The following is a 12,872-nucleotide window of genomic DNA, read 5'->3' on the forward strand; positions in this document are numbered from 1 at the left end:
TCCATCATGTAGAAAGCCGGACCTCGATTCGCCATGTTTTAGCCCCTTTCAAGTCAACTATCCAACTGAAGTCTCATGGCTTAAAGTCACTCTTTCTTGTCTCAATCATTTTACATCTGTATCTGCACAACTCACTTCTAAGACAACAATTCTAACCAGCCAAAGACGTGAATACATTCAATCAACAAAAATGGCAGGCATTCTAGGCAGCTACTCGGACAGCACGTGCAATACGCACAACGCGCTTCGCTACATAGAAGGACATGCCTGCGGTGCCACCTTCTCTTACAGGAGCTCCTCCTCGCCACCAGACATGCATTATGCTGTGGTCTCAATCCAAAAGTGCTGCGACGAGTACAATGCCACTGTACTACGCATTCCTGGCAACATCGGTTGCGAAATGCAATTTTGCAACATAACCCAGTCCTCAGACGACCTTTACAGCTGCCTAAGTTTCGTGTCTGAGAGCGATTTGCCAGATGATATAGCCGATAAAATCGCAAATGTGGGCAATTGGTGTACCGTTCGCATGTACGATGATGAGGTACCCTTATCGGAGGAATTATCGCCAGTGACGGCGAGTGCGGCTCCACCCAGCTGGACGGAGGCCGCCGAGGCCGCCGCGAATCCGTTCGGACACACGCCGTCATCCAGTTCTAGTTCCGAAGATGCCTCGACAACCAGCAGCCCTACATCAACGAGTCGCGGGCATACTGACTGGACAATGCTGAGTACTATGTCTATATGGACTATCTCGCTATTAATGACATTTGGTCTTGTGGTCCTAATGTGAGCCTAGGTTGCGAACTCTTTGCTGACACCATCCTTGAGGTGCGTGCGGGTTTAAAGTTGGAAATCAGCACGATTTATCTCTATATTATTCGAGCGAACTCAAGCGTCACCATGATAACCCGGCGGTGGTCGACTCACCCTTTAGTCGCATTGGACTTGATTGATCTAATCTATTACACCCATAATATCTGCTATATCATCCCAATGAATATTATTTATTATTATGATTTACTTGTATGTTATTGTTGAGTTCACATGTGCGTTGTGTAATCAAGCTTTATTCATGCAAACAGCCTGGTAGATCGTATCGATCTAAGTCAGAGGAGCCACTTCTTCATATGAAGATCCATTATGAGGTGCATGCGCATGCTGGCAATCAGGCAGCTGTTGGGATGACCAGGATGTGGGGTTATCATTATCATCAGCGGAATAATTTATCCCTTGAGATTTCTCAAATAGGCAGCTCTCGTACGGAATGTTACAATCAATTCATTACTGGACTTACTTTTTATTCTTAGCCACGCATCTTTAGATCGCATACTTAATCTAGATCGAAGGAGATGCTTACAAGGTGCGGGCGAATGATAAACTTCGACTTATTCCATTTCTAGGGCTGACACGTCTAGTCTATTTACTCCGGACACCGTGTTTCGCTTGACCGCAACTTTTCCTCCCGAAACACCTCGCGGAAATGAGACACTTCGGATTCATCAGCAGCATAATCATCGCTGCAAACATCGCAAGGGCCCAATCGCAAAATGAAACCGGCGAGCATGCTGGGTGGCCCCGGTGGTGCGGTAAAGTCTATGAATCGGGGTATCCATCTTTCGAGCCCGGGGGCCACACGACGGAGCCCACTCCTATTAATCCAGATGGGTCGCCAAATTTACATATTCTATTTAAGCCTCGTCACAGCATCTACCTAGAGGGAGAGTCAAAGGGGTCATTCGTCGTCAATGCCGCATTGTCGCCTTGGTTCGGCGGGCCTTGGGTAAATTCCACGACTGATGGGGGATCGGCGTCAGAGCCGTTCACGGAGCTCTTCTTTTCAATCAGTCTGGGCTCCGCAGGAAATGTCATTTCTCCGCCTTTTGTGGAGAGTACTATACCGATCAACACCACCGGGGCTTCTTTCGACTTTGATCTGTCTTTTTTTGAGCCAAGCACGGAGCCGTACGAGGTGCTCCTTTCCGGATCGTCGCGGTACGGCGATCAGAATTACATGGTGACTAGCTCATTCCGGTACCTCCCAGACATTGCCCCGGATGGAAGCGCAACTAAAATCGATAACCTAAACGGCGGCGTGTTATTTCGGAGCCCGCAAACGGATAGTGCATTTGTGCCGTTGTTTCCCTATGGGTTTTATGGTCTGTATAACGGGTCTAATAGCACGTCCGAAAGCGATGGATTTGTGAGCGAGTATTCTAGTGATGGGAATGGTCTAAATGCTATCGTCTCGCTGGCTGGTTTCGCCGACACGAACCCTGTGTATGACAGTATGGATGCATCTACCATGCGCTTCATGTTTGACTTGCGGGGCTCGTACAAGAACTTGACGGAAGTCGAGCAGCGTGTTAATACTATCAAACACCATAGCTCCCTCTTTGCGTACTGGACTGCTGATGAGTAGGTTGCCCCTTTTTATTTCAATATCTGCGCATCTTGCCGGTTCATCTTCGTGTATCTACTAGATATAGTTGTTTTGATTTTACTGACTGTATTCTAGGCCCGATGGCTGGCAAGTCCCCTTCGACGTGACTCCCGCAGCTCAAGCCTTAATACACGACCTGGACCCGTACCACCCAGTCGCCGTCACACTCAACTGCCAAGACTACTACTTCGGGGAGTACACCACCGGCGCAGACATCATCATGACAGACCCGTACCCCATAGCCATCAACAGCACCTTCTCCAAATGGGGCACGGCCTGCAACGCCACCCTCGGCGACTGCGGCTGCGACAACTGTGCCGGCAACGTCCAAGACGTCTCCTCCCGTCTCGACGGCCTCACCCGCTACGAAACTTGGCTCGGCCGCTGGCCCTTACCCAAGTTCATCAACCCCCAGGCCTTCCACGGCGAAGACTACTGGTTCCGCGACCCGACGCCCGCCGAAGCGTTCGTCATGAACGCGCTCGCGTTTAATCGCGGCGCGACGGGCGTTTTTGCGTGGACGTGGCCCACGAGCCAGGAGCTGTTCGATGCGCACTCGCAGATGGCGGGCACGGTTACGAAGGCGCCGGTTAGCGAGTTCTTGCTGAGTGGAAGACCGGGTGGGTTGGTGCGCGTTGCGGAGTACGAGCTTCTTGATGTGGCGTACTGGAGTAGGGGGGCGCAGATGATGGTTAGTGTGGTGAATGGGGCTGATGGTGAGATTGCGGCGCCGTTGACGATAGCGCTTCCTAAGAAGGCTAGGGGTGTAGCGGCGGTGCCGTTTGGGGGCCTGGAGTGGGAGCTGGCGGATGGGGGGTTGAGGATTGGGACGCTTCCTGGTATGTCGGTTAGTTTTGTCATTGTTGACTTGGAATAGGGGAAATAGGGGGTAGTGGTATGAGGTAGACTACCTACCTAGGTATGCTTGAAGCTTATTGTTGAGAGATACGCCGCATCTGATACATTGGCATAATGTGTTCCGCGCCGTCTAGATGCACAAGCAACGTTTCACTTGGCCTGTGACCATCATGGGCTACTAGCGACTAGCTTCCATCATCCCCCCTAAACTCCTTTTAAAATCATCCCTCAAGATGCTGTCTCGCATGCTCCGATCGTGGCCATATCCCGTCTCCCAATCACCAGCTTCTCTCTGCTTTCCTTCTGGTTATTGGCTTCTCACTTCCAGGGATCTTCTCCGTGACCTCTCCCTTTTCAATGTCTTGGCAACAATGTACATCGCTGTTTGCAGCACGTGGAGAGCATCGTAGAAACTTCCTACTAGGTACCTACCCACTGCTAAGATCTACACGAGCTTAACGGTCATTGGTTCTGTTCACGTAGAAGGGACGATCAGTGATGCGCATGTTGAATATCCGTATCCATTACAGGATGATGGCGACCTTCAAGGGTATCATCGCAACTACATATAAGATACCGCCAGTTTGGCTGAGCTAGGTATAGGAGACGAGTTAGCCAAACATGCCTGGATATCGAAACTCTCAAGACGGGAATCAAGATTCAGGACCTACATAGATCGCGCCAGCCATGTCCTTCATTCGCACATTCCATTGGTGCACGTAGAACCCAACATCTGTCGAGATGTCGTAGAGCAGGTAGAATACGCCGACAACGATGGCCTAGTTAGTGAATTCAAGGTTACTACCAGATATAGGGAGGAACTTTCTCCAGTAGAAGAGACATGACATGGAAGGTAAAAAGCACCGTGATCATTGACGAATCGTGAAGCCTTGTCTGGTTCTCTATATGATGCTACATGTGGGGTACAAGGTCTAATTTTAGATAAGGCGTTTGGGGCTGATTGTTCGACGAGCCAGCCTTATATCGCCTTGTGCGACGAATCGTGCCAGTGTGCAGATCAGGTTTCACCTATCCCCGCCTTCGATGGGGGCTGGATTAGGAGACCGAAGTCATTTGAATACATAGAGTTATATAGACAGTCTAATGTTATACTACCACTACACGAAGTAAATGAACTTCTTCAAGATCATGGACATAATCGGCCTAGGCTCTAGAATAGTTGAATTAGGCTAATTGGCTATGGCATCTACATCGGAACCTGGTTGTGAGATATCCAAAACACACGCTCATAAGTATTCCGCCATCTTGTAAGTGTACCTACCTAATGGGCATATAACTGTATCATAAGCTGGTGTTCTATAGCCCCTTAGCGGCAGCCAAGAGGGTTTGGCTCGAAGTATACTAGGTATATAGATCGTATACCCAATCCATACAGCCGTTCATATACAATGAGACACTAAGCCTTGCGGAGGAATATCTACGAACGGAAATTCGACCACGCGCTGTACATGCGCTCTTCCTGACCGGCGGTGAATTCCTCGTAGCAAGCACTGTGAGTTCGAGTTTAGTATCATACGAGGACAGGTCAAGCGAAAGAGGTGGAAACGTACTCATCAGAATAATCCATGTAGTTGTGGATGGGGTCAACACCACCTCCGGGGCAGCTGTCGCGGCCGATAGGGCAGCCAGAGGAGGAGGATGCCTGGGGAGGAGTGTCGGCGACGGAGTCTCCGGTGGCACCGCAGCCACCCTGGAATGTATGGTAACTAGTGCACTAATTAGCATATCCCAATCTAGAAGTTTAACGTGTGGTCGTAGCTTACAGATTCATCCAGTGGCCAACCTAAATGGTAAAATCATATTAGTTCCCTCATTGCGTACTAAAGTTGAAGGTTTAGGATTGCTTACTTCGTGAACAACGGTGCCGCCGAGATTGTAGGGTGCTGCCGACCCACCGGGAACGGAGTTCGCAAGGACGGTGCATCCATCCTGGTAGAACTCTGTCGAGCCAGAAGTAACGTCGTCCGGGAAGTAACAGTAACTGATATAACGTCAACAGCAAATCCTTATAAGAACTTTTTAGAATTAAAAGCCAAAGCACCACGTACCCAAGCAAGCCACCACCCAAGTTTCCAAGAAGGTAGATGTTGAGGTCCGAGTACGTGCCCTTTCGAAGCGCCCTCTTCATCGCGAGCTCGTCCCCATCCGCAGCCCAGTTCGTGTTAACAGTCCAGTCAGTGCTGACCAAGTTGAAGGTAATGCCGTGAACACCGTAGTCGTCGTTCATAACCTGGAGCTGGTCGTCGATCATTTGTTGCTTTGATGCAAAGGTTAGCGTTATGCGCTGAGCACGCCCCCCCCCCCCCCCCCTCACCCCGCCCCCTTTTCCAAAATCCGTCCATCCAGCTAGCTAGCTTAGGTACTCACGGTCAGGTACCCATCTGCGACCGTTCGAGAAGCGGCCACAACGTGGAAATAAAGGTTCACGCTAAAAGCCTTAAGGGCGCGACCCTCGCCCTTTAATTGCAGCTCCCGATCCTGGGCAAGGAAGGCTTCTGAGGCGGCGATCTGCTTCGCCGTCGGCTCAGGGGTGCCGCATAGCCTCGTCGTGTAGTTACCGCTCTCCCGCGGGAGGATGTAGTGGGCTGCGGCGGAGGAGGCCAGCAAGGCGGCGGTGGCGATGGACTTGAAGAACATGGCGAAAATATGATTTGCGAAGGCAAAAGCGAGAGTATGTGATGATGACTAGAAGAGGATGAAGGTTGCGGTTGGCTATGAGGTTAGAGAGAGCGTCTCCTGTGCGGTTTATATAACCCGCGGGCTCAGATAACGCCTCGGTGATCAGAGAGACATCTGCAGCATAGCTCCGTCCACGCGAAGGGCACCTCCCTCTCAGCTACCTGCCTAATCGGCATCATAGTGGTATCGCCTGCACGCAACGGTTCGACGCATACAGAACTTTGCGATAGGGACAGGTACAGGTACCGTTGCGTGACGCGTCACCGGCCAATCAATACCTCCTGCCGTATTACAGCTGGGCTTAGTCGAGGCGCGCGATGGGTGCCCGCTGCGACTCTGCACTGGAAAGGCCCTTTGACGTTTCTAGAAGACTAATCTTCGAGATAGGTAGATGCTCTCGCCTAGCAAAGCCGGCGCCCTGCCCATCCCTTAAGCAGCAGGTTGCCAGCGACGAAACCCCCCTAACGCTATATCAGACTGTCTATAAGAAGAAGCTGGACTGACCCCGGTCGAGCGCACCTGATAAACAATCCCAATAATCTCCGTGCACTTGGTCCTATCGGCTCCAGAACCGACCGGGAAACGGTGTGGTCAGCATGCAGATGTTGATGTTTTGCATCCGGTGCTATCGGGCTAGGACCGATCACGGCAGCTTGGCGGGAGGGAAGACCCTGGATCAGCAGGAGCGGTGCACAGCTATAAGTGTCGACTATTGTCCACCGTATGGTAGCATTGGGAAATCAGCTTGTTTGAGACTCCGACCTTATGGGCGTATCTAGCTGCCATTCCTGTCGCTCACTAAAAGCTGGGCAATAAATACCACCGCCCAATTACCGACGTCGCGTTTATTAAAGTTGGTCACCCGCCTAAGAATGTGAAAGATAAGGGTAACGGCCCAGTGGGAAGCGAACATGACCGCTTGCCGTTTAGGGATGGTGTGTCTTATACTATCCTAGGTAGACCATCGCAGCCTTGTCGGCGAGAACGTCTGATGACGTGAGTGCGCAATCTAATTAGGAGTCAGATTCATCTAATTGATAGTCTTGCATCATAGTCACGGCGTTGAGATAATCAGATGAATATTAAAGCTGACCGTTATCGTTCATGAGAGTTAGATCGGACACAACATTTTGTGTTCTTAGCCAAGAAGCCAAGAGATACGGTTCCATTAAAGAGAGGCTGCCAAGCATGCAACCATCAAATCTACCGATCCTGTTATGTTGAGCTCTAGCGCTATCTCAAGTCGATGAGTGAGAAACAATTTAAAAGTGATTGATTGTGCTGATATAATGTAGAGACTTATCTATTAATTATTCTTTGAATTCTCCGTCAACTTCGGATCGCATCGCTCACACCGGTAGAGGGGCAACGAAATCAGACCATGTGTATCTATCATTTAATAGGTGAGTTGCTGACGCCAGAACTCATGTTGAAACTATTGTAGATGCTTGCGGTCTAATATAATAGGTACCAAAGAAGGCGAATTGATTCATGATCAAGGCTGGAAATTTGCGCCTTATTGATCAATACTGTTTGCGATTACTCACGATTCTGTAGCTCTATAAGCACACATTCTCCTTCATGGGGACACGGATGAATCATTTCTTGCGCTTTTAGGCACCTTCGGTCAATTGTAAGAATTTGAATATTATAATCCACTTCTATAGACCGATTCTCACACGTTTATTGTGTTCCTAGTCTCAAGTTGTGATTTGGAGCTGTGTTGTGTTTTGCGATATAAGTGCAAATAGTTCTTAACCCTAGAAATTATTCAATAGTACGCAAACAACAACGTGATGACGAGCATACCTAGATCCCGTGATAATCTATTGATATGTATTCAGTGCTGAGTAACGTTGACTGTAGATAGTTTTGGATATTTCTCTTAGACACGGAGACACTAAACCACATTCCCTCATGTTCCCGTAGGTACAGATCTTGTGTAAAAACCTCATCGTTGAAGAAAAGGGGTTTATTGAATCGCTCATTATTACCCCGTACCTTGCCTACACCCCAGGTTAGTTCAGGACAACCCAAGATCCCCGGTCCCAGCAAAGCAGCAAAAGCCACCCAGGAGCCCACGAAAAGGGGCTAGGGTATCCCCGCGAATATCCTCAATTCGCCCTAAGCTCCTCACCGGGGCTATATTTTCGGCCTAATACTTTGTCGTGACCCCTCAAAACCGCGGCCTTGTTCCTTGCTTAATTCATCCATTACCCGCTGATCCACGCCTGAACTTGGATAGCTCCCGACGAACATCCCCACAACTTTAACGCATACCTGGGTACTCCAGCTGTGATGGGGAAAAAACGTGCCGATGCGATGCAACTGTCCGCCGCGTAATGCTGCATAAACATTAATATCATGTTCACCGTATCGAATTGCCGGTCTATCCAGACCTCTACGTTACCTATATAAAACTCGCCGTACACCTTGGATCAGGCTGGATTGAATTGACACTCCTCGAATCTGCAGTATCTACCTAGTAGTACATGCACTGAGCCCGTCTTTTCGCCCAGCATGCATCGCCCTTTCGTGCTCCCACTCGCGATTCTCGGCGGCTCAGTTGCCGTCGCAGCCGAATGCACGACCGCAGCCTTCGAGGCGATCCTCGTGAACCACCCGGAGGCGACGATCAACCTGGTCGAGGCCGTGCCGCAGAACGGCAGCTTCGGCCAGCCGGACACGGACATCCCGTTCCCCGAGAAGGCGACCAACCTGCAGGCGCTCTGCGCCGTCAGCATCAACGTCAAGTCCTCCGAGAGCTCGTCGTACAACTTCGGCCTGTTCCTCCCGGATACCACGTGGAATGAGCGGTTCTTGGCAACCGGGAACGGAGGGTTTGGGGGCGGGATTAATTGGTACGGAGCCAGTGTGATGTCTAATATTGATGTGTGACAACGCTAATTCGATATGTTATGATAGGCCTGATATGGGTAAACTGTCACAGGTAACTCGCCCAACAAGAACTCATATTTGCCTAGCTTTTCATTTACTAACGTACCAATCAGTACGGATTCGCCACGATGTCAACAGACACAGGTCATTCATCTGATGTCAGCGATGGTTCATGGGGGCTCAATGCGCCCGAGAGCCTCATCGACTGGGCGCACAGGGCCATGCACGGGTCTATCGTCCTGTCAAAGGTAACTCGATTTGGTCTATACTATGATGGCTACGGCTACTAATACTTAGATGTTAGGAGATCATCACCGCTTATTATGCTCCGCCGGATGGTATCAAGTACTCCTACTATGCCGGCTGCTCGACAGGGTAAGTTTAAGTCCAGCCTACCCGAAAGAACGCCTAAGCTAACTCAGCACAGTGGTCGACAGGGCTTAAAGGAGGTTCAGATGTATCCCGATTCATTCGACGGCATCTCCGTTGGAGCCCCGGCCTGGTGGACCGTCCGTCTAGCAGCTATCACCCTACAGCAAGGCCTCTACAACCGCCCCGACAATTCTTCCGGGCACATCGATGCCTCGCTTTTCCCTGCCGTCGTAGCCGAGATGGAAAAGCAGTGTGACCCCCAGGACGGCCTCGTCGACGGCATCGTCAGCGACCCCTTCGGCTGCAACTTCGACTTCGAGGCGCTCCTATGCACGCCAGCCTCAAACGCGTCGGCATGCGTCACACCCGCCCAACTCGCGACTCTGAATAAGTTCTACAACGCCTGGGTCGACGCGAACCAAACCCTCGTCTTCCCCGGCGCCGCACTGGGGACGGACCCGACCTTCGCCATGGGCCCCAGCCTGTCGAGCCTCGGGTACGGCCTGTTCCAGTGGTGGGTGTACAACAACACGGAGTGGGACTACACCAAGTTCACGTTCAACGACGTGCTCTTCGCGGACGCGATCAACCCCGGCGGCGCGACGGCCGACAACTTCGACCTCAGCCCGTTCCAGGACCGCGGCGGCAAGATCATCAAGTACCACGGGCTCGCGGACGCGCTGATCCCGACGTCGAGCAGCATCCACTTCTACAAGCAGGTCGCGCAGACGCTTGTCCCCAAGGGCGTCAGCCTCGACGACTTCTACCGCTTCTTCCTGATCCCCGGGATGAACCACTGCTCGGGGTCGACGGTTGCGCCGTGGTATATCGGCGGCGCGAGCCAGGCGATCAGCGACATCACGTATTCCGTGCCGGGGTACGTGGACGCGGACCACGATGTCATCCTCGCCATGGTGAAGTGGGTTGAGGAGGGGAAGGCGCCCGAGCAACTCATCGCGACGAAGTTTACGAATGATACGCTGGCCTCGGGCATCGAGAGCCAGAGGCCGCTTTGCCCGTATCCGAAGCAGGCGAAGTATGTGTCGGGTGACGCCAAGAGCTCGGGGAGCTGGGAATGCCAGAGTCTGTACTGAAGGTTTAGGATATAAAAGTACTTGATTGGATAAAAGAGTGTACATACGTAATGTCCTGTAGGGATTTTGATCATTAATAGTATCTAGTAGTTTGGGATAGAAACCAGCTATTTTGCATTAGGTATTCCATAGTACTCGTGACGACGCCAGGCCGTGTTTCTATCTACAATTCGCTTATAACTATGCACGCTTCGCTGTAAGGACGACCTATTTACAAATCATACCAGTTGGAACCATATCCTCGTGCATCGAGCCATTGGAGAGCTTCGCCCATACCCTTTTCAAGCATTAGTAGGACATGATAGATATCCCAACCATCGTGATCGTCGTCATGATGGATTCCAGGACTCGCGCCCCTCCCTGAACCCCACTTCACACACCGTAAATGTGACTCGCCTTGCTGCACTTTCTAGTCCCCAACTTTTTGAAATCCCAATTTCCAAGTCGTGGCAAAAAAAAAAAATCGCTGGAGCCACAGGATCCATAAAATTCATAACCGATCGGGAGGCCATATGCAGTATGCATGCCATTCTTGCTCGCGATTTCTCCACCGCCTGCAGGAAAACAGGCCCAATTACAGTTTACTCCGTAGAAACACAAACATAGCTTCGGCGCGCGCCAACACATTTCCGTCTCCGTCTTCGATCCGGCCCTCTAGAATGTACTTGCGCCCCTCGACTTTCACGGCCCTCGCTCGCGCGAGAATAGTCGCGCACGTCGGCACGGGCCGGACGAACGTCGTGTTGAGGTACGCGGTGAAGTACGGCCTCTCGGGCAAGAAACCCCGCTGCTGGTTAATGGGTATGAGGAGCCCCAAGACCTCATCCATGATGGCGGCGACGATGCCGCCGTGGCAAATGTCCGGGTGCCCGTTGAGGCCGGAGCCAAGCGTGAGGAAGGTGTTGATGGAGTCCACGGGGTCCGTGGGGGAGATGGGGTCCTCGTAGAACTCCAGCATGGCCAGGATGGTGTACTGCGTCCTCAGCGTCTGCGAGAAGAGGGAGTCCTCGCCATTGGACTTGGAGACCCGGCTGGCGGGCTGCCCGGTGATGATTCGGGAGCCGCGCAGGTGCCGAGCGCACCACGGGATGGAGGCGAAGTGCTCATAGTCGGATGTTGCGACTTCGGGGTCTGGCATTATGTACATATAGGGTCGGTCTAGTTTCTCTCTCACATACAGACACACACACACGCCCACACACTCTCAGTGCTGTCTCTTGCTTTTTTTTACTCTCTATTAGGTACTTTATAAATCAAGAGTATTAATTGTTCATGTTGGAGTAGGGTTGGTTGAGTGCGATGATGAAGTAAGTGACATTTATTTAGCGCGTAAACAATTGAGATGATGAGTAATGAGGGAGGTGAAGGAAGAGGTCAAGGATTTGAGTCCCGAAAAAACAAGCAGAAAAGAGACAAAAGCCGAGGTACTTAACTTGATTCGTTGTTTGTTGTTCAGGCCTTGTCTTATCGCCAACCATCCTTGCCTTATCAGCTATCCCTGCGAATGGTACGACGACGCATGGACCACTTCAATTCCTTCTTGTTTCAAAGCTTAATTGTTTTCGATGGAACTCGTTGACTTCGAGAGTCACAACTTCAATTGATAATTAAAAAAGTTTCATTAATACCCAGCATTATTCGTGTGCGCAAATTGTTTTATCCGTGCTGGCATCAAAGCTGATACTGATGGTATGAGCTTCTAATTAACTATTGGTATTTTGTCTCCAGAGAAAATAAAATAATAAGGGGATCGAAAGGGGCCTAAAAGGGGTTAATTGCGATGAATTACATAATCATCCGAAGGATTCAGTTAGCATTAAAGACCCTCAACTCTTCAAATTCCAGCAAGGCGCAACATCACTCCGCTACAGATATCCGCACCTAGTAATGTTTCCCAACGCAAAGTCTTTAATCATCCATTTCTCATATCTTCAAATATTTCTTTTGGGGGATTAGAACGATATTGATTGCATTATTTCGATTTAGTCACGTGACAACCCGGAGACATCACACTGAAGGGGTGAGAAATCTGTGAGACTGATTTTACGCTTTTTGGTAAGGTATTTTACATGCAGAAAATTTCCGCTCGTTATATAAATATGCAGCTCGTTCCCATTACATTGCACAATCTTACAGGAAACGATGAAGATGAACAAGTGTCGTTGCATGCCCCAATGCACCGCAATTGCTCCGGAATCTCCATCTTCGTTTTAGCCACACATAATCCTGAAATCTGGCTATGCAGGTACCTACATAAGTGTTGACGGATCTGCATATGTACGTACTGCCTTCAGTGGAGCAATATCGCACGTGCAGTGGTCATGTGAACATAGGAAGGCAGTTGCTCCCAACCCACAACAAGCAAACGGCAGGCGCAACGCTCGATAAACTCCTCACATGGTAGCAAATAAACCCTGCACTTGCACATCATATGGCTTCGTGGTGTAGTGGTTATCACATCGGTTTCACACACCGAAGGTCTCCAGTTCGAACCTGGGCGGAGTCAT

At 50.5% G+C, this 12,872-nt stretch overlaps 5 protein-coding genes and 1 non-coding gene across 6 annotated transcripts; 4 read left to right on the plus strand and 2 right to left on the minus strand.

Moving 5' to 3' along the window:
• The first annotated feature begins 81 nt into the window (after positions 1 to 81).
• GGS25DRAFT_261420 (uncharacterized protein) lies at positions 82 to 1,033 on the plus strand. Its single transcript, XM_049257296.1, has one exon. The coding sequence runs from the start codon at positions 191 to 193 to the stop codon at positions 791 to 793; it is 603 nt and encodes a 200-aa protein (XP_049116252.1). The 5' UTR covers positions 82 to 190; the 3' UTR covers positions 794 to 1,033.
• A 364-nt stretch (positions 1,034 to 1,397) lies between these two features.
• On the plus strand, positions 1,398 to 3,427 carry GGS25DRAFT_261436 (uncharacterized protein). Its single transcript, XM_049257297.1, has 2 exons — positions 1,398 to 2,418; positions 2,519 to 3,427. The coding sequence occupies exons 1-2, from the start codon at positions 1,484 to 1,486 to the stop codon at positions 3,318 to 3,320; spliced, it is 1,737 nt and encodes a 578-aa protein (XP_049116253.1). The 5' UTR covers positions 1,398 to 1,483; the 3' UTR covers positions 3,321 to 3,427.
• Positions 3,428 to 4,448: 1,021 nt separating this feature from the next.
• Positions 4,449 to 6,138, minus strand: GGS25DRAFT_261448 (Metalloprotease). Its single transcript, XM_049257298.1, has 6 exons — positions 5,690 to 6,138; positions 5,371 to 5,579; positions 5,171 to 5,303; positions 5,086 to 5,105; positions 4,873 to 5,028; positions 4,449 to 4,812 (listed from the first exon to the last, which is right to left on the minus strand). Exons 1-6 carry the CDS (start codon positions 5,957 to 5,959, stop codon positions 4,740 to 4,742), a joined length of 861 nt encoding a protein of 286 aa, XP_049116254.1. The 5' UTR covers positions 5,960 to 6,138; the 3' UTR covers positions 4,449 to 4,739.
• Positions 6,139 to 8,309: 2,171 nt separating this feature from the next.
• Positions 8,310 to 10,652, plus strand: GGS25DRAFT_261480 (tannase and feruloyl esterase). Its single transcript, XM_049257299.1, has 5 exons — positions 8,310 to 8,862; positions 8,927 to 8,951; positions 9,013 to 9,147; positions 9,204 to 9,274; positions 9,327 to 10,652. Exons 1-5 carry the CDS (start codon positions 8,522 to 8,524, stop codon positions 10,363 to 10,365), a joined length of 1,611 nt encoding a protein of 536 aa, XP_049116255.1. The 5' UTR covers positions 8,310 to 8,521; the 3' UTR covers positions 10,366 to 10,652.
• A 152-nt stretch (positions 10,653 to 10,804) lies between these two features.
• GGS25DRAFT_488921 (HotDog domain-containing protein) lies at positions 10,805 to 11,872 on the minus strand. The gene has a single exon (XM_049260861.1). The coding sequence runs from the start codon at positions 11,510 to 11,512 to the stop codon at positions 10,940 to 10,942; it is 573 nt and encodes a 190-aa protein (XP_049116256.1). The 5' UTR covers positions 11,513 to 11,872; the 3' UTR covers positions 10,805 to 10,939.
• A 926-nt stretch (positions 11,873 to 12,798) lies between these two features.
• GGS25DRAFT_t57 lies at positions 12,799 to 12,871 on the plus strand. Its single transcript has one exon. It is a non-coding gene; the product is annotated as a tRNA-Val (tRNA).
• The last annotated feature ends 1 nt before the right edge of the window (position 12,872 follows it).

Source organism: Hypoxylon fragiforme, assembly GCF_022984875.1.
Source record: "Hypoxylon fragiforme strain CBS 206.31 chromosome Unknown GGS25scaffold_5, whole genome shotgun sequence".
Taxonomy (NCBI): domain Eukaryota; kingdom Fungi; phylum Ascomycota; class Sordariomycetes; order Xylariales; family Hypoxylaceae; genus Hypoxylon; species Hypoxylon fragiforme.

Excerpts from the sequence above, each read along its gene's own strand:
- GGS25DRAFT_261420 (XM_049257296.1), top strand. The coding sequence starts at position 191 with ATGGCAGGCATTCTAGGCAGCTACTCGGACAGCACGTGCAATACGCAC.
- GGS25DRAFT_261448 (XM_049257298.1), bottom strand. The coding sequence starts at position 5,959 with ATGTTCTTCAAGTCCATCGCCACCGCCGCCTTGCTGGCCTCCTCCGCC. Across the intron at positions 5,304-5,370 it reads TTGGGTGGTGGCTTGCTTGG|TTACTGTTACTTCCCGGACG; the intron begins GTACGTGGTGCT and ends ACGTTATATCAG. Across the intron at positions 4,813-4,872 it reads TACATGGATTATTCTGATGA|TGCTTGCTACGAGGAATTCA; the intron begins GTACGTTTCCAC and ends TCGAACTCACAG.
- GGS25DRAFT_261436 (XM_049257297.1), top strand. The coding sequence starts at position 1,484 with ATGAGACACTTCGGATTCATCAGCAGCATAATCATCGCTGCAAACATC. Across the intron at positions 2,419-2,518 it reads GCGTACTGGACTGCTGATGA|GCCCGATGGCTGGCAAGTCC; the intron begins GTAGGTTGCCCC and ends ACTGTATTCTAG.
- GGS25DRAFT_261480 (XM_049257299.1), top strand. The coding sequence starts at position 8,522 with ATGCATCGCCCTTTCGTGCTCCCACTCGCGATTCTCGGCGGCTCAGTT. Across the intron at positions 8,863-8,926 it reads TTTGGGGGCGGGATTAATTG|GCCTGATATGGGTAAACTGT; the intron begins GTACGGAGCCAG and ends ATGTTATGATAG. Across the intron at positions 9,148-9,203 it reads GGTCTATCGTCCTGTCAAAG|GAGATCATCACCGCTTATTA; the intron begins GTAACTCGATTT and ends CTTAGATGTTAG.
- GGS25DRAFT_488921 (XM_049260861.1), bottom strand. The coding sequence starts at position 11,512 with ATGTACATAATGCCAGACCCCGAAGTCGCAACATCCGACTATGAGCAC.